Source organism: Prionailurus bengalensis, chromosome X (genome assembly GCF_016509475.1).
Source record: "Prionailurus bengalensis isolate Pbe53 chromosome X, Fcat_Pben_1.1_paternal_pri, whole genome shotgun sequence".
Lineage (NCBI taxonomy): Eukaryota > Metazoa > Chordata > Mammalia > Carnivora > Felidae > Prionailurus > Prionailurus bengalensis.
The window spans coordinates 113,148,308-113,167,463 of NC_057361.1; the positions used below are offsets into that span (position 1 = coordinate 113,148,308).

At 53.8% G+C, this 19,156-nt stretch overlaps 1 protein-coding gene across 7 annotated transcripts in view; it reads left to right on the top strand.

Annotated features, from left to right (window-relative positions):
- FHL1 (four and a half LIM domains 1) overlaps positions 1–18,938 on the top strand; it is a 62,889-nt gene extending 43,951 nt beyond the window's left edge. The window contains exons 1-7 of one of the 7 annotated variants that reach the window (XM_043570474.1): positions 6,296–6,426; positions 14,146–14,327; positions 14,588–14,762; positions 15,442–15,611; positions 16,073–16,259; positions 16,881–17,080; positions 17,431–18,938. In XM_043570474.1, the coding sequence (XP_043426409.1) occupies positions 6,405–6,426; positions 14,146–14,327; positions 14,588–14,762; positions 15,442–15,611; positions 16,073–16,259; positions 16,881–17,080; positions 17,431–17,514 (1,020 nt within the window). In that variant the 5' untranslated portion in view covers positions 6,296–6,404 and the 3' untranslated portion in view covers positions 17,515–18,938. Of the gene's footprint in view, positions 1–6,295; positions 6,427–13,031; positions 13,186–14,145; positions 14,328–14,587; positions 14,763–15,441; positions 15,612–16,072; positions 16,260–16,880; positions 17,081–17,430 lie in introns of those variants that run through there. The other 6 variants (XM_043570475.1, XM_043570476.1, XM_043570478.1 and 3 more) reach the window with 6 other exon arrangements.
- The last annotated feature ends 218 nt before the right edge of the window (positions 18,939–19,156 follow it).

Genomic DNA, 19,156 nt, shown 5'->3' on the forward strand with positions numbered 1-19,156 from the left:
GGCGGTCATGTCGCGGTAGGCCACCCACAAGATCACACTGGCCTTTACTCTGGTCTTCCTGTGGCGTTTTCACGGTATGATGCCCGTCCTTGCCAACAGAGTAGCTGTTCCCACAGAGAGCCATTCGCATTCGCGCCCTCAGACACGACTCCCTGGGGACCACCACCCTCCTGGTCTGCCTGTGAGTGTGTGCCTCGAATCTGGCTTGCGACACTGCTCAGGCAGACAAATGATGGCCCTCGGAGCAACTTGGCAGGTGGGGACCGAGCGAGGCTTTCACCTTAATGTCGTTTCAATCCTCCAGAACCCTGGATTGCCCCCTCTCAGTCAGTCAGCCTATCGCCTAACAAAATGGAGACTTCCCGAGTGACCCCCAGACCACTGCTTTGTCTCCTTCCTCCTGTGCCCCCGCTGCCAGCCTGCGCCCCACTCAACAAGGGTTTCTGACCTTTGCCCTGAATTCCACGGCCGAGCCGGGGCATAATAAGGCAGGGTATTAATTATAGTCTTTTGGTAAATGGAGACAGATTATATGTTACGAGGTGAGATCCCCCATCAGGAAGCAGGGCTCACGAGGCATTATGATGATGCCTCTGGTCAAGGCAGTCGATCCGTTAACAGCCTTAAGAATAAAGACTAGGGTCATGGAATGTTTAGCCCTCGAACATCTATCAGAGGCTTGAAATGTCCGTAACAGGTGGGCTTGGTGAATGCCAGGACTTAGCATGATTGAAAGGGTGTTTTGAGTCACGGCACATGGCAACATGGAAATAAAACAGATCTATCACAAGTGGATGGTAGAAATAGACTGGAAGAGAATTCTAACACCTAAAATATGACAAAGATTTATCCCTACTAGCTTCTCGGTTTCATGAAATATTTATTTTCCTCTGATTGGAGATTCTGCATTTTTATTATATGTTTCCTTCTGAAACTCTTCCTGGTTTCTGTTTCTTTGTTCCTATCGTTTTTTTCTTTATTTTCTCTTTTTTAAGTGCCATTTCAATTTTTTTTTTTTTTAATCTGAGATCACCATGGTGGCTTACTTTGAAAATCATTTGTTCAGCATTGTCCGCACTGGTGATTTCTGGTTAGAGGCTCGAAGATATCTATAGATAGCATGTGATTGGGATCATTCCCCCATCTTGGTGAGAGTCTAGGAACAGTATAAGAGGGGGCAGACTTTGGGGACGGGAGACCTTTAAAACTATTCCTGGGGTGCCTGGCTGCCTCGCTCAGTGGACCATGTGACTCTTGATCTCAGGGTTGTGAGTTTGAGCCCCACGTTGGGTGTTGAGATTACTTAAAAATAAAATCTTTAGGGGCGACTGGGTGGCTCAGTCGGTTAAACATCGGGCTTTGGCTCAGGTCCTGACCTCACGGTTCATGGGATCTGTGCTGACAGCGCAGGAGCCTGCTTGGGATTCTCTCTCCCTCTCTCTGTGCCCCTCCCCACTCTCTCCCTCTTTCTCTCTGTCAAAATAAGTAAACTTCTAAAAAAACAAAAGCCATTGGGGGCGCCTGGGTGGCTCAGTCGGTTGAGCGTCCGACTTTGGCTCGGGTCATGATCTCATGGTCCATGAGTTCGATCCCCACGTCGGGCTCTGTGCTGTCAGCTCAGAGCCTGGAGCCTGCTTCGGGTTCTATGTCTCCCTCTCTCTCTGCCCCCCCCCCACTCATGCTCTGTCTCTATCAAAAAATGAATAAACGTTAAACAATTTTTTTTAAAAAAGCCAAAATCTTTAAGAAAATTTAAAAAATAAAACTATTCCTAATCACACAAGGACATTTTCCAAGATCCAATGGTAGAGGCCAAGGCACGTGTTTGAATTCTTAATCTAGGAGTATTACAAGGAACCCATCCGAGGTTAATCCTGAGATGCTGGTCTTCTCTGGAGTGAATTAGCATTTTCAAGGCACTTGACTGTTCGCCGGGCCCTCCATTTCCTGCATGTTCCCTCACTGGTGGCAGGCCCTCCCCTTTCGTGGGGCCCCTTTCCTTGGCTCTGCAATCCACACACCCTCTGGGGAGGCACAGTTCTGGGGGCTCGCTTTCCTTTGGATCTTGCGCGGTGAAATCGCCCTGCATGTGGTTCTAAGGGGGCTCCCTCAGCTGACTCCCTGACAGATACGCCCTGAATTGTGACATTTAAGCCATGACTTTGCACAATTTGCCTTGTCAGGAAGCAGAAGTACTCTTCCCACCCTAAAGATTAACAGGAACGTGAGATGGGCTGAAGCTGCACTGGCCGAGAAGTGCTCTGGAGGCCCGACGTGGACTCCCGGCATATCAGGGTGCATGACCGGGTGCCTTCCTCCCGCCGCTGGGGTCACTCAGTAAGATCGCTGGCCGGAGGGACGAGTAGCCGGGCAAAGTTCTGTTGAGGGGAAAAACCCTGCTGAGTGTATGACTTAGCAGCAGGCGTGAGGAGGGGGAGGAGGGTGGAGCGTGACCAAGATGAACCACAGGTGGGCCCACAAAGACTCCGTGGCACGTGGCCGTCAGGCCCTTGCCCCTGGCTGTGACTAATGGCAGTAACTGAGTAAGTTCGCAGCCATTTGGAAATTTCTTTGGTGTGGGGCACCTGGGTGGCGCAGTCGGTTGAGCGTCCGACTTCAGCCAGGTCACGATCTCGCGGTCCGTGAGTTCGAGCCCCGCGTCGGGCTCTGGGCTGATGGCTCAGAGCCTGGAGACTGTTTCCGATTCTGTGTCTCCCTCTCTCTCTGCCCCTCCCCGTTCATGCTCTGTCTCTCTCTGTCCCAAAAAATAAATAAACGTTGAAAAAAAAAATTTTTTTTAAATAAAAAAAAAAAAAAAAAAAGAAATTTCTTTGGTGAAAGAAAACTATGGGAAAGGGAGGAGGGTGACCACAAGCCAGGTGGCCGGGGCTGAGGAACCCCCGGGCATGGGCCAACTGGGTCACAGAACTTGCCGTGTCTGCCTCGTGCGTGAAGTGTGATCCTCCCGTGGGGTGCTCCTGAAGTAGAGCGTCCAGGACTGGGTTGCGGTGTGCGAGTGCCTGCACATGTGACTCCCCGGGGCCCTCGCAGTTTCGCCTGGTTCTCTCCCGTCGCGACAGCGACATCCCGGGGCCGTCCCGTGAGATGGGGCGAGCCGCTGACACCTCAACAGAAGCTCCTCGTAACGGGCCACATAAAGTTCCCCGTCATCGCCCCGATCGCTCAGATCCCCGTCATCCAAGAGCCCGGCGGCTCCGTCCCCTCTGGTCCCGCCCCGCGGTGACCCTCGTGGCGCTAGCCGCCACCTGCGATCATTCGTTCGGCCTCAGGCCTCATCTGACGCCGGCAGGTCCCTCGCGGGCTGTCTCCTGGCCCCCCGGACCCCCTTCCTCTGAGAGGCGCCCCTCTTACCGCCCAGTGGCCATCCTTGTGGTGGCGTGCCCTTCCCTCCCGGTGTCACGCGTCCTGCTTCCCGCTCCCGGGCTCCCGCCCCCGCCAGGCCACGTGCCGCTTTGCTCACACCGCGCCTTTCCTCGGAAGGCCCCTCTTACCCGGCCTTCAGGGACCCGAGAGGTCACGTGTCATCACATCCGGCACGTCTCACCAGCGCCCCCGGGCACACCCCTGCCTGCGATAAGGCTGGATGCCACCTTCCGTCTGCTGCGGTGATGGGTCATCTGTATATTGCTGCTGAGCCGCTTGGAAGACAGAACCATATGGTACCAGAAAAACCCCTTGGACCGCATAGTAGGACACCCGCCGTTTACCTTACAAAGTAAACGACGGCAGGGGATGGGGTCACGTACAGGTGGAGCCTGCAAGCCGACTGCGGAATAGCTGGAAGACAAAAGCGGGTAGGGAGCCTCGGAAGTGAACGGTTCTCGGAGGGTTGCGTGCCAGAGGCAGCTTCGGGTTTTTGATGCCCGACACTCGCTGAAAAACCATCGTGACGCACGCCGCGCAGCGTGAGAGAATAGAAGGCCTGGAACATGGCCCTCAGGCAGTAGAGACCGGTTCGCCGAACAGCGGCCAGCCCCGGCCACGGTAGATGAAGGCGCTCTGTAAACAGCACAATGATTCTTGAGGAAACCCCGAAACGTCACGCTGTTACCGTGTAACGAATTTGGCTGAGACGCTCACGAGAGCCGCGGCTGCTGGGGCATCTGCTAAACGACCGCCAGGGTTTCTGGGCCACCGACCCCGGGCGGGGCCGGGTCACCAGCTCTCTTCGTGAGGGACTGTGTCTCACCTCATCCGGGGCCCCTTCTGCTCTGGTTTTCCGCAAGCTGCAGCTCTGGCACTCGAGGCCGTGGGCGGCGGGGGGACGCGTGTCAGAGCAGGCCGGGGTCAAGCCTCTTGAGGTTCGAGAAGGAAGGCGGGGCCGACCTGGGGTGGAGGTGCCGTCAGCCGCAGGTGGACTCGCTGCCGGGCTGCCGCCCATGCTAGTCCTGCACCTGCAGATCAGAAAGGAATTCTCTGGGTTGTGTATTTTCTCCCGTGTTTCGGGCAAAATAGGTTTGTTTGCCAGCTGGACGAGGCCATCAGTGTGTCCATATTCTGTTGGGACGTTTCCAGATGCTAACTACTGCGCCTGCTGAGGGAACGTGCCCTCTCGTGCGGGGCTTGAAGCCAGAACTGGCTTCCTGGAGGAAGGCTCTACCTCGAAACGCACCTCGCTCAAATCTCGTTTCCGGTTCGTAACGGTCCATCATCTCCCGCAAGACACGCATATCTGCCAGGAGACACATTGACCTTTATTTCCGGGGTGCGGCCGTTTCCCAAGTGGCCGGGCTCCCCGCAGCATTTCGCCAGGCCGCTGAGACGGGCCGGAGCGGGCTGGGGGGCACAGTGCCGCCCCCCTTTCTTGTCCCCGACCGACTCCTGGACCCAACACGTGATAAATTTGCCTGTAACATCCCGGCTTTTATTGTTCTGTCATTTTCCAGCTAACGAGAAGTTACAAGTTCAGCTGTTGGAATAACTGTTTCATTAAACGTTTGGAGAACGTAATAATCGTAAAACTCGGCGCCTGCGTGGCTCAGTCGGTTAAACGTCTGACTTTGGCTCAGCTCACGGTCTCGCGGTTCATGAATGTGAGCCCTGCATCGGTTCTGATCCTCTGTCCTCCTCTCTCTCTCTCTGCCCCTCCCCCGCTCGTGGCGTGCGCGTGTGTGTGTGTGTGTGTGTGTCTCTCTCTCTCTCTCAAAAATAAACATTTTTAAAAAGAATTGTAAAACTCAGCCATTCAGATGCCTTCCTCGATGTTCAGTGGCCAAAGGCACTTTTGAGTTCCAGGTGGGGCCGTGTTGAGGTTTGATGGGCACGTTTTGCTTCTTTTAGTTCATTTTTCAACAGTTACTGTGGAGAATAAATCGAGGAACGGGGTGGAGACAGGGGACAGGGAGCATGGTTGCAATTTGAAATAGGTCCAATGAGAGGCCACTGAAAGTGACTTGGAGCAAAAGCCTGGAAGGAGGTAGACGAGCAACTGTGAGAGGGCTCTGTGCGGGGGGGGGGGGGGGGGGGGGGGGCAGGGGACTGTGTCAGGGCCCGAGGCCGGGCGCGTCTGGAGGGTGTGGAGGCCAGCAAGGAGGCCAGCGTGAGGCTGGAGCGAAGGGTGCCGGGAGGGTGCCGGGGATAAGGCCAGGCAGGGAACGGGCGTGGGGTCACAGAGGGACTTACAGGCCATCCTCCAGCTGTTACAACACGTTAGGTTGCCCTCTTCCTTTTCATCCGTATTTTTACTTTTGTTGTCCCTGATGCCGAAAAGCAGATTTCATTTGTGGGACAAAAGTATCCTCCTCGTGTACTTGGCGGCTGTATATGTGTATGTCTCTCATCTGACATGAAGGAGGTGTGTGGCTAGAATCGCACCTTCAGGATTCTGCTGGTCTCTGGTACATACCAAGGAGGACGTAGACGGGGCCCCTGACCTCTCTATTCCTAGTGTCCAACGCCTTTTAATGACACCGGTTAATATAAGTCTGTCTCTTACGGTTATTTCTGTCATTAGCAGCAGAAAACACTTCGTAGGGCCCGAAGGAAGCTGTTTAGGCATATAAAGTGGATTAATAAGGGTGGCTCAGCGTTAAGCTATGCCAGAGCTGAGTCCAAATTTTATTCCGGTACAGGGATGACTTTCTATGTGGCCTCTCTGGCTCTGGAGCTAATTTGGATGCTGAGTAGCTCCACAGGTATTTATATGTAGTGTTTGGTATTTTTACTGGGTCCTATTCTTCTCCCTCGGATCACCTAAAATGGTTAAGAATTTTCTAGTGGGATTAAGGTTGTGATCTCTGGGGAGGGGTGGGCCATCTGCTCTCGGTTATTTTTGTGTTAGCCGCTTCCCCTTAAATGTATGTTCACAAATGAGCCACAGCCTTATCAGCTGAGGTCGAGGGAAGACTGGTCTAGGTGCCGCTCCTGAACTTGGTCTCTGAGCCATGGCTTCCCATAGACACTCAGGTAAAGCTTCATACTCTTTATCTTCCATCGAACACGGTTGTGTTAGGGCAGGGAATCCATCACTCGACTAAAAGATAGTTTTTGATGAACTGATTTTAGCCTTGTCTACATAATAAGTCCTGGCTGGTCTCTGCTCTGTCGCTGCCTTCTGCTGCTGTTTCCAACACTAAAGGCAGGTCGAGTGGCTTGTTCTTTAAAAATAGAAACTTATTACCATAGTTTACATGTTTTAGGACATCTTAGGAAACTGTAAAAGATAGTGTGAGGAACAAGTGGGGGGTTAGCAATTTTTATTATTTATAACATACAGATGTTCGTCGCGACTGCTTTAAATCGAATTTCAAGTGTTTAGAAAAGGTCAATTGAATATAGAGCTGAAGGGAGAAATACTGACAACTGAGAAAGTCCATAGTGACTTACCACCTCTTTCCTTTTCTGAACGATGTGCTTAGTCTTTCTGAAGACAAGCAGCTATGATCCTTTGGATGTGACAAGTAGGGTGGTCACTGTTCTTATCAGAAAAAGGGGCAACGTTTCCGAACCTCTAGCCCGTCCTTAGCGTGAGAGTCGTCTTCTTGTTTTGTAACCTGGCACAAAGGAAGCCCTTCGGCCATGGACAGACACCCGGGGAACGGGCTGAAGGACTGAGGGCCGTCTCCCCAGAAAGCCCGGCTCTCTGAGGTCACCCGGCTGCCGGTCCCTCCTCCAAAGCCAAGAATGTCGCTGTGGCTCCTTTGCCCTCTGCCTAAGGAACGCTCCCCTTTCTTAGAGACAGGCACTGTGTCCTGTCTCCGGGCTTTCAGATTATAGGACAAGTTAATTTTGGGTGGCAGGAAAAACTCATTTTGAGAACTCATAATTGCCCATCAGAATTTAATTAATGAGAATACTTTTAGAAAGTCTTCTTGGGTGTTTAAACACAAACGCACTGCGATGGCATTCCCTGCTTTGGTGAATTACTATGCAGTGTTTTTCTTGTTCCCAAATGTTGAAGAGCTGTTTTGCCCCCCACCCCCCCCCCAGGAGCCATTTTACAAACATGGCGCCACATGCCTGAGATTGTGGTAATTGGCCGCCACGTCCGTTCTCCGGGTGCAGGCTGGCTATCCAGCTGTACTGGTTGTTCCAGTGGGCCTTGAATGCATGTCAACTGGTAGAGTAACTCCCCATTTTGTTTACTTATTAAGTGACAGAATAGGAAAATACATTTAAAAGGTGACCTGTTTACAGCACACCCAAGCCTCCAATTTTAAATTGCACAAAATCCTGACACTATTCTTGCTTATATAAATCTGGAGGCTGTAACAGTGACTAAATGAGACAGATTATTGACACCTTTTAGGTGGTTTTTTTTTTTATGTTTATTTTTGAGAGAGAGGGGGAGAGAGCAAGAGAGAGAGAGAGCGAGAGAGAGCATGAATGGCGAAGGGGCAGAGAAAGAGGGAGCCACAGAATCCAAAGCAGTCTCCAGGCTCTGAGCTTTCAGCACAGAGGCCGACGCGGGGCTGGAACTCAAGAACCGTGAGATGGTGACCTGAGCCGAAGTCAGACCCTTAACCGACTGAGCCACCCAGGCCTCCCCCACAAACGGTTTTAAAACCAGAGACTATCATTTTGTATTGCATTTGATTTATAGGTCTGTGAAAGCAGAGAAGAGAGAGGTCCTCACAAAAAGGAAATCCACGTTGCCCCGAGATGGGCTTCGTATAGACAAATTAGAGGCTCAGGTAATTGGATCAGAATCCATTTTCAGTGGCCATCCATATACTGAGAGGACATTTTGAGGACAGGAATTTATATTTTTGTTATTGAACACTTTCAGTCTGCAAAGTTATGTAGATCAGTGCCTTTACCCTTGGCCTTTCGAGTTGAGGACCAGGCTGGGGGGGGAGGTGTGGATGGGGAGGGAAGTAAGGCCATCTGCCATATTATACAGCCACTAGTTCCCTTCACCGGCCACTGCCCAGTGGGTTGTACGTACTGCCCCAGGAGTCTTTTCTTGGGGCAGGGATGGAAAATGAAATGGTGGTGTGTGTGAGCGAGTAATCAAACTGGGTTGACTTCTTAAAATAACTGAAAATGGCAGCCAGAAGATTTGGTCAAGGGTGAAACTTGAACGTCGCATACTTGTCGTGACCACCAGACGACCACCTGCTGCTTCCCCACCGCTAGGAAAACTGAAAACGCACGTCCTGCTGCTGCCAGGTCGGAAGCACTCGTTTTCTGATACGCAAGCTGGAAGGTGCCCACATAACACGTTGCGCAACATTAAGAAAAGCTTCGTATATGGACAGAGTAATACTCACATAGAATCTAGCCTGGTGGAAGTCCAGGGGCACCTAGTTTTTGTTTAATGATCTCTATCCAACCCTCCCGTTACCGGGTATAATCTAAAACTGTGTATCAGTGACCCAAAGGAGATTTATGAGTTTTTCTCTGAATGTAGCGTACAAGTGAGGTTGCACATAGCATTGAATCGTTCCGTACATGTTCTGTTTTTAAGGGAAGCGAACCCTTTCTGATTTTCTGTGAGATTCTATGAAAGACTGCTTTTCAGCCATGACTCATGAACTCCGTCTCATTGCAGCTAGTCAGGTATTTACTCCCAAACGTCTGACGACACCTCCAGGTGCGTTCGTGTGTCTGCCACACAAGCGTCCTATTCATCGGCCAAGGCTTCGCTCCATTTGTCAAACATTCTCAGGAAATCGATATATCCTTTCTTTAGAAGCCAGTATTTATACGCAGAGTGACTAACGGACTGGTATGTTGGACTTAGCAATTAACAGACCAGAAATAGCCCCAATTTTTTTCTTCCATCCGGGTTGCCGTTCGTTGTTTACACTGTGCACCATACTCCTCAGGGAGAGCACATTGAGGAATGTCGCTTTGCTCGAAGATTCACGGTTTCCCTAAATCTTCTATTTCGAACCACTCGGGAAGAAGGGGAACGATGGATATTAGCAAGAAATACATGAGAAAATACACCTAAAAACACAAGCGAGATTATTAAGTACGAACTGAATCTTCTCTCGCGAGAGGTTTATAGTTCTAGAAATGTCGCACCATCACGTTTCTCCTTCAATGTGCACACGAGGAAACCGAAAGCCAACACTTTTTTATTGAGATACTGAGGTTTATGTAGGCACCTCTTAGCATGTTGGCTGTAGTTCAGGAATTTTCTGGAAGAGGAAGCTTGTTGATTAAGAGAAGGATGATGTGTCTTTTTGAAGCAGGCATAGCAAGAAAGGCTACCATCTTGGAATAAGTGTCTAAAATGGGATCACCCGGTCCCAACTCCGATGCACTTGAACCCGCTGCATCCGTAAAGGATTGTGGGTCAGACATCAGCACCTTAGAGTGGCAAGAGCTGTGCCCTGATTTTTAAAAACAAATATTTGTGGGGTGCCTGGGTGGCACAGTCGGTTAAGCGTCCGACTTCAGCCAGGTCACGATCTCACGGTCCGTGAGTTCGAGCCCCGCGTCGGGCTCTGGGCTGATGGCTCAGAGCCTGGAGCCTGTTTCCGATTCTGTGTCTCCCTCTCTCTCTGCCCCTCCCCCGTTCATGCTCTGTCTCTCTCTGTCCCAAAAATAAATAAACGTTGAAAAAAAAAATTAAAAAAAAAAATAAAAACAAATATTTGTTATAAAATGCTTTTGATAAAAGAGCTTTGGAGGAGCTTAGTGGCGGTGACTTGTCTCCCCCACCCGTCCATCCACAGGCACATACTTACTGTATGACTGGTGTACTCAGGGCCTGCGATTAGATCCCCGGGACTCCTAGTACGTTTGGAACCTTCTTCTGTGATAGAGAAGCCTCGGCCCTGCCCTGCGCCCGGCTCACACCTCCACCTTAGGATCCGTCAGAGAGCTGCCAGAGGGCAAACGCGTGGTGACAAGGACAGGCGGGAAGGGAGGGAGCATTGTCATTCTGGGTATCCACTATTGCCTGTGATGACCCATGATGCCCTTTCCCAGATAACGGCAGGGGGTCCGGGGAGACAGCTCGGGATGCTGGGGAAGGGGAAGGTTAGGCGGCTTCATATTTCACGATCTGAGAAATGGCTAAGGGGATTAAAAACCGTGTTCCCTATGCGATAAACGCCTTAAGTATATGCAATTCAGGAAGATTAAAGAGAGCCTCAAAGACCAGGTAAAACGCTACCTTCGTTCCCCCCCCCCACCCCGTTATTTCTGACATCGGGGAAGGAAGGAAGGCGCCCAGCTTTTCCCGCCCCACGAAGTCGAGACTGCGCTGCGGCTTGTTTTGGTGGCGCCACGAACCCGGGCGCTCGCGGTCTTTTAGGAGCCCGTGTGTGTGTCGGCGCTGTCGTCTGTACGCTGTTGTCTTAGAATCGGTAACTGCTCTGAAGATGAGTGGTACCCACATCCCTCCCCGTTGCACACGTTCACATTTGACACAGAGTTACGACCTGGTACGTATCTCGTCGGCCGGAATCTAGTACTCCGACTTCCTCCTGGGCATGCTACGTGAAGGCTTGCCATAGTCTGGGACCAAATAATCCTAAATTGAGAAAAACATGAGGTAAGCTAATTCAGGTTGCCCGGAGTTCCACTTGATTGGAATTATTGCAAAAAAAAAAAAAAAAAAAAAAAGAACTAAAGTTCATGGGCTTGACATCGGCATTGCTAACATGCTTTAAGTATTTCCAGCCTGTTTACTTATTAGGCAATAAAGCCAACGCTCCAGAAGTGCCTATTTTATCTTGACGAATACATGTTTCCGCACACACGAAAAAGGCCCGAGTCCACTGTGGACATCAGTTCTAAGAGGATATGCCCTTTGAAATATGTCCATGTGGGTGCAGCCTCTCTGGGTTTAAGTGTACAGGGGCGGGGAATGTAAGCTGACCCTGGGCTTCTCCTACGACAGGAAGGAAAACTAATAATAATGCCTAAAAGCCAGGACTCGAAAACACTAAGAAGTGGGACTCTCTGGGGCGCCTGGGTGGCGCAGTCGGTTAAGCATCCGACTTCAGCCAGGTCACGATCTCGCGGTCCATGAGTTCGAGCCCCGCGTCGGGCTCTGGGCTGATGGCTCGGAGCCTGGAGCCTGTTTCCGATTCTGTGTCTCCCTCTCTCTGTGCCCCTCGCCCGTTCACGCTCTGTCTCTCTCCCAAAAATAAATAAAAAACATTGAAAAAAAAATTTTTTTTAAAAGAAGTGGGACTCTCCATAGAGGCACCATTAACTTGGGGCGAGCTATTTCATGTTCCCTTTGCTGGGTTCAAGACCCTGTGCTATAGGGACGATAGCGTGGCGTGCAGCCGTGCGGACACGACTCCCATTTCCGACACACTCCGGTACCTTCCACGATCCATGGTGAGCCATGGCTTATGTCATCGGCTGGATGCCTCGAAAGTGTGAGCCAGTCGTGTTCTAGAACTCTGAAAGTGAGCAGTGAAGAACTTGGCATTGGTAAGATGACAGGTTCTCAGAGTATGCGGTTTTGAAGTGAGAAAGGCTTGGCCGGTATGCTCTCCCTGGTACCGTGAACCATAGTGGTTTCCCTTCTCTCCAAACCTCGGGCTGCCTGAACAGGACTCACTGTGTCGCCTGGTGTCTGTTTGCCGTGTGACGCCGGCGCCTTGATGTTTAGCTTAAAGCTAGGGCTCCGACATACCACGAGCCGGGGCTCCCGTCGGGAGGGACTCTATACGGGACTTAACGCTTAGAAGTATTTGGAGGTCATCTCCTCTTTGAAAGACATCGGAAGAGTGACAGGAAAATGAGGGCGGCCCAGAGTTGTCTTCTAAATGGAGACTTCGCTGAGGGAGGAGGAGGAGGGATGTTCAAATATGGTCCAGGAAGATAGTCTCCGAAGGGCTAACCCGGCCGTGACTGCTCGCCGCGCAGGAAGCCAGTGCTGTCTAATCTTACAAATTCTAATTTCCTGCCAAATGGTATTTAGGAGCCACTGATAATTTAATTTCCTGGCATTACTGTTACTGGAGATTTATTTAGTTTCTCTGCTCAGCTCTTAACAAGAAAGTAAATGTTTGTCGGGTGCACGGTTTCAGTATGGAAGAGCTAACGACACAAGGGTTTTAGGGGACAGGTGAAGGGCCAGCAGGAATGAACGGAGGGTGACTGCCGGCGTGCGATCACTGTGACGGGCACTTTGTTTGCACGGAGGCCGATGGCAGTTTAAAAGCTACCTTACGTAAACGGTGCGCAGTTCAAGGAGACAGATCTTGGTTTCACTTGTGCCTCTACTTTTCGTTTCTAACCCAGTTTACGTAAGGGAACGTCCTGGTTTTCTTTGGGGGACAAGGTGCCAGTAAGAGCCATCCTCCGGTCCCGAGAAACCTCTGAACTGTGGCACAGCGGGCTCAAGCAACTGTCTTTGCCCCAGAATGCCTCCCGCTGGCCGCAGCGGCTCATTCCCAGGAGGCGAGGGGGTGTGTCCGAGGGTCGCGGGGTGGGGGGGGGGGGGGGGCTGAAGCCGGCCCCGAGCCGCACCGCCCCCCCCCCAGGCCCTGTGCCTCCCGGGCCGGCCGCGCGCTCTGCTTGGTTGGCCGCCTGGCTTCCGAAACGGACCCAGTTGTGAGTGAGAGTTCAGCAGCCTTCCCGAGGCGGCTCCGAGACGCAGGGTGTGGTTTCCTTAGCTCACTCTCTGCTATTTGGTTGCCGGTGGCAACAGGATCCAAACAACTCGGACATGTGTTTGTATAAAAAAACCTGGGACCGGGCCGCACAGTGGGAGTCTGGGGCCGCCGGGCCAGTGGAAGAGCTGCGGTGAGTACCGGGGCCTCCCGGCCGTCTTCCCTCAACTCGTCTCCAGATGACACTCTGCAGATGACACGGGGGCATTTGCTAGCACGGGAACCGTGCTTGTGGGGAGCTGGGAACAGCGTCTCCATTCTGGTGTTTCCTGTGCGATTACATAACTGCTGTCTACGGAACCCACGTTCGTTCGGGCGGAGGGGGGAGATCGGCATATGTTTAAAGAAGTCGGGAGCCAATAGAAACCCCCATTTGGTACCTTTCTGGTGGCGGGACGAACAGAGCGCCTCGGCAGCGCCGCAAGCTTTGGTGGGGGGGGGTGGGGGGTGCTGGGGGACTCGGGTGGCTGTTCCTGTGAAGGCAGTGGGAGGGGTTCTTCGAATGATCGGCTTAACACTTTTTTTTTAAGCGTGCCCCCCCACTGCAGATCCTCTTTTAAAGTTGCAGTTTTTAAAACAAATGTCCTAAGTCGCAAACTTGCTTGAACCAAGGGGGGACTTGATGTGGGCACGCCCCAAACCGGCAGGTCACTGTGCCGAGTGTTCACAGTCGTAGACTTCGCCGGTCCGGGACGGAGAACGCCGTTGTGAGAAGTCCGCTCTGGGGCCCCGGCTCGGGCCCCGGGGCCGTGAACTGCGGCGGACAGAACTCCTCGGGGTCCCTTCAGGGATTTAAAAGTGTTCTGGCGGATCTAAAGGAGGGAGCGAGGCCTCGGAGGCTGGCGAGGGAGGGCCTGGCGCGCCGTGGGCACCGCCGCCAAGCAGCCCGCCTCCGGGATGCGGCCCGTATCCCCTCTTGTCCCTCCCACCCCCCCACCCCCGCCCCATCCGGCCCCCTGGTCCCGCCCGCAGGGCTCTCTCCCAAGGCGCCGGGGGGCCGGTCTCTTCCCGGGTCCTAGTGAAGCGTGTGGGGTCGCGGCGCCGCGCCCGCCGTCCTCCCGGGGCTCATTTGCCCGGCCCGTTGCCCCCGCAGGTCCCTCCAGCTACAAGGTGGGCACCATGACTGAGAAGTTCGACTGCCACTACTGCAGGGACAACCTGCAGGGGAAGAAGTACGTGCAGAAGGACGGCCACCACTGCTGCCTCAAGTGCTTCGACAAGTTCTGCGCCAACACCTGTGTGGACTGCCGGAAGCCCATCGGCGCCGACTCCAAGGTAACGGTGGCCCCGGCGGCGTGTGGGGGCTGGGAGGGGGGGCCCCCGGACGGCAGTCCGAGGCGGGGCCTGCTTGTATTTCACAAACTCCTGGGCGCCCCTCATGTTACTCACAGTGTTACTCACAGAAACGTTGGCCTCGGGCTGGCCCAGTCTCGGTGGGGGGCCACCGCCCCTGACACCCCCCCCCCGGCCCCACCCCCCGGGCCCCCAGCACCACTCACCACTCACGGCAGCCACCCCATCTGCTCGGTCCCCAGGAGGTGCACTATAAGAACCGCTACTGGCACGACACCTGCTTCCGCTGTGCCAAGTGCCTTCACCCCTTGGCCAACGAGACCTTTGTGGCCAAGGACAACAAGATCTTCTGCAACAAGTGCACCACTCGGGAGGACAACCCCAAGTGCAAGGGGTGCTTCAAGCCAATCGTGGCAGGTAGCGCCCCCTCTCCCTCCCCGGCAGCCAGGGAGGAGGCCCCGAGGGCGGAGATGATGCCGGGTGCTCGCGGTGGTGGGGTGATGCTGCTGCGAGCCGCGCTTAGATTTTAGCATATATATGCACGCATATATATACACGTATATCTGCGTACACATATATGCTCGCACACACGCACACACTCGGCAACTAAAGAACACTGGAGAGAGCCGTCTGTGGCGAGAGAAAGAAGTGAAAAGTATGTAGCGCTTTCTCATTTGGGTAGAGTAAGTGATCAAAGCATGCGCCCTCCTGGGTGGAATTCTGGGCCAGCTGCCCCCTCTGCCCCTCCCCCCAGCGAGTCTCCAGGTCCAGTCCGCAAAGGCCGGCCGTGGGGGTGGGGCGGGGATTCAGCCCCTCCCCCCATCCTGAAACACTGCTGCCGGGGTCCCCTTCCCCCGACGACCACGGGAGTCTGGGTCTGCACAACCCCAGCAGGACGGAGGGGAGAAGCCCTCCCCTCGCCCCCCCACCCCCCCGCCCCCCCCAGCCGTGGATAGCACGGCTGGGGGCGAGCGCGAGGCCGGTAACTGTGCAGGGCCTGTGTGCCCTCCCCTCTGGAGGCCCTGGGGGGCGGGCGGAGCGGAAGCAGCCCCCTGCAGGGCCCTGTCAGCCGGGCTGTGGATGGCTTCCCCCGCAGGAGATCAGAACGTGGAGTACAAGAAGACCGTGTGGCACAAAGACTGCTTCACCTGCAGCAACTGCAAGCAAGTGATCGGGACCGGAAGCTTCTTCCCCAAAGGGGAGGACTTCTACTGCGTGACCTGCCACGAGACCAAATTCGCCAAGCACTGCGTGAAGTGCAACAAGGTACGCTGTCGAGGGAGCTCCGCGTTGACTCGTTTCTGGAAGTGTTTGACAGTTGGCAGAGCACTTGCACACACACTATCCCATTCCATCGTCACGACGGCCCTGCGACGTGGGAATTATTATTCCCGTGTTGCAGACGGGGACGCTGTGGCGGTAGAAAGCGGCGCCCGGGGCCAAGTCGGGCTGTCCGCGAGCGCCCTGGGGAGGCGCGGCGGCCCGGCTCTAGAGGGCCCGCCTCCACCCCCTAATTGCCGTGTCACCCCACGCAGGGGCCCGCCTTCTCTGAGCCTCGGTGTCTTCGTCTGTAGCTCGGGGGTAATAATCGCACCTGCCTCCCATGGCCGTGGTGGCGATCAATGAGATACTGTCTACCAGAGCGCCCAGCACAGTGCCTGGCACGTAGTAGGCATTCAACAAAATGGTTGTTGAATCTGAATCCGGTGCTACACTCCCTGGTCTAGGCCATCACATCTGGAGGAATCACTTACCAGGATCAGCCCTGGCATGCCGAGTGCTTTGTGTGTGTTACCTGCTCTAAGAAGCTGGCTGGGCAGCGTTTCACCGCTGTGGAGGACCAGTATTACTGCGTGGATTGCTACAAGAACTTTGTGGCCAAGAAGTGTGCTGGATGCAAGAACCCCATCACTGGTAGGCTAAAGAGTCCTTGCTAAGTCTGCCAGGCTAGGTCTTGCGCATGGTAACCATCTCTCATTTTCCTACGCCGTCGGTTTCATCCACAAAGGCCCCACAGAATGTCCTGTCCCCCTGCCATTGTGGTCCCGAAGGCCCCCCCCCCCGAATAGTTTGGATTCTCCCCCAGGCCAGCTTAGCCTTTGCAATACAGAACACCTCCTGACTACTGCTGACTAACGACGCTGCCGGAGTTCACGAGCCTGAGACCCACGGCCATGGCCACGGGCAGGCAGGCACCGCGTGTGGCGGTGGGAGCGGGGTGGGGGAGTGGGGGGAGTCCGGCGGGGAAGGGAGAGGAAAGGGGGGCGGATCAGGCCGGCGGGAGTTGGGGGGGGAGGGGGAGGGGGGAGGGGGGGAGGCTGCGAGCGGCAGGCGGGGATTAGAGCGCCCCTAGCGGCAGGCTAGCTCAGAGGTGGCTGCGGGCAGCTGTTTGGCGATCAGAAGCAGAGCTGATCACTTCATTCCTCCTCACGCGGCCGCGATCCACGTGCCCCGGGCCCTTTCCCCGCCTCCAATTTTCCCATCTCCCCGGGGAGCCTTGAAATGTACATTTGAGAAGACTTTTGCCATCCTCAGGGAAAAGGACTGTGTCAAGAGTGAGCCACCCAGTCTCTAAAGCTAGGAAGCCCCCAGTGTGCCACGGGAAACGCTTGCCTCTCACCCTGTTTCCCAGCGCCAACCTCCGGGGCAGGCATCCGGGTGGAGAGAGGACTTGTCCCTCGTGGGTGGTGGTTCTTTATAGAAAAAATCGAAGCTTAGCAGCTCCTCGAGGCCCGGTAAGTGCACACCCCGCGAACAGCCCAAGTTTGCCTCCTGGTGGCCACTTTGATGCCATGGCCCTAAATCAAAGAAACTGGTTATGCTGGGAGGTCGGTGCGTGTCACAGGGCGATAGCGGTGGCATGGGAATGTGGGTTCGCGGCTGAGCTCTGGCATCTCCTCAGGTCCTCGCGAGCCGTAGCAGGGTGGCGGCGACGCGGGGGTCGGTGCGCGGCGGAGGGCGGCCGGGGGCCGGGCAGACGCTGCCCCCGTGTGCTTGTCGGCTCCGTGAACGGGCAAGGCGGCGCTCGGCCTCCCGCCTGTGCCCACTCAGCGGCCTCCTTTGTTTTCTTTTGTCGTTTCCCCAGGGTTTGGTAAAGGCTCCAGTGTGGTGGCCTATGAAGGACAATCCTGGCACGACTACTGCTTCCACTGCAAAAAATGCTCCATGAATCTGGCCAACAAGCGCTTTGTTTTCCACCAGGAGCAAGTGTATTGCCCCGACTGTGCCAAAAAGCTGTAAAGCGACAGGGGCTCCTGTCCTGTAAAATGGAATCGAGTCTTGTTCTTGTGTCCTCGCCCTCTGCCCTGCACCACCCAGAGGGCCAGAGCGGCCTCTCACCTCTAAAGTTGCTTCCTCTGTCTTTGCTCCCATTTTACAGTATTACTCAGATACGGGCACGCAGTGGTCACACTAGGATGTCGCGGCGCGGCCACTTCTCCGCAGCTGCGGTGAAAACACAAACACGTAGATAGGTTGACTCTTCTGCATGTTTATCATAGAGCAGAAACGTGCTCACCATTTAGCTGCTTAGTGACGTGAGCGAGAAGCGTAACACATAAAGCCCCCGCTGAGATGCGTCTCGTGGCTCAGCTGGGACCCACCGTGTCCTCAGGACACGCAAGAGTTGCGGCGGCTGCTCCAACTCGGCTGCTCACCTGTCTGTGAGCAGAGAGCGAACTTAACAAATTGCATGGTTGAACCTCCTCCTCGAAATCTTCCTGCTGTTCTTTTGTGCTCTCAAACGACTAATACGAATTTCCAGAAAGTTAACATTTGAACTTGGCTGTAACTCTAAACTGACCTTTCCCCCGTACTAACTTTCGATTTCCCCGTGTGGCGTGTTTTCTGAACGTTCCCACTTTCAAGCGGGGAGCGTGCAGGTGATTTGGAAAGTGTAGGCAGACCTGAGAAAACGAGCCTGTTTCACAGGAACATCGTCACGGCGACTACTTCTGGAGGCTTAACAAAACTAACCCAGCTGCCCTTTTTCTTTTTCTTTTTTAATACTCTCGTTTTAATTCATAGTAACGTAGTTTATGGGTTTGGAGACTTGCATGTCGATATTTTAGCCCCCCTCAAACGTTCCTGCGGTTTTGAAATTCATCCTGCCGAAGTAATCATAACACTCTAGCGGGGGGGGGGGGGGTAGCTGAGCAGGCGCCAGGACTGTCATTGACACGGATAGGACGTTTCCAAACAGCGGCTAGAGTGGAGTCCCTTGTAGCATAGTTGTCTGCTCTTTGTGTGCTCAAGAGGCCCGCCAAGTCCCTTTTCTTGTGATTTTTAGGACTGTCCCTCAAGAGCTCAGCTGGATCTCTGGGGGAGCGGCTGCCACCCTCACAGGCACAAGCGGATTTCCACACAGTGCTTACCTGAGATGCAGGCTCACCTAACTTACTGTATTCTTATCAACATTGTTCTATTACATAGTATAATGAGACAGTATCAAAAGTAAACATGTAATGACAGTGCATATTAACATTCTCGTAGGAGTGGTTAGACAAGCCAATGCCTCATTTCTACATTTTGTCATTAGCTGTTATCCTAAAGTTTCAGTGTACCCTTACAGAAATAAAGCAGCATATAAATAAATAACGCCTCGTCTTTTAATTCTGCCCATGGAGTTGCTGTAAGGGGACACCATTGCTCTCAGACCCTCGATGACCGCTTTCCTTCGAGCGCGTACTCTGTTCGGAGCAGTCGCACAGAACAGAGGAATTTAGAAGCAGACTGAAGCCCGCAGCGGCACTCGGGTCCGGTCAAAAACCACCACGCCCCACGCTGACCCAGAAGCAGCATTTCCCAGATGT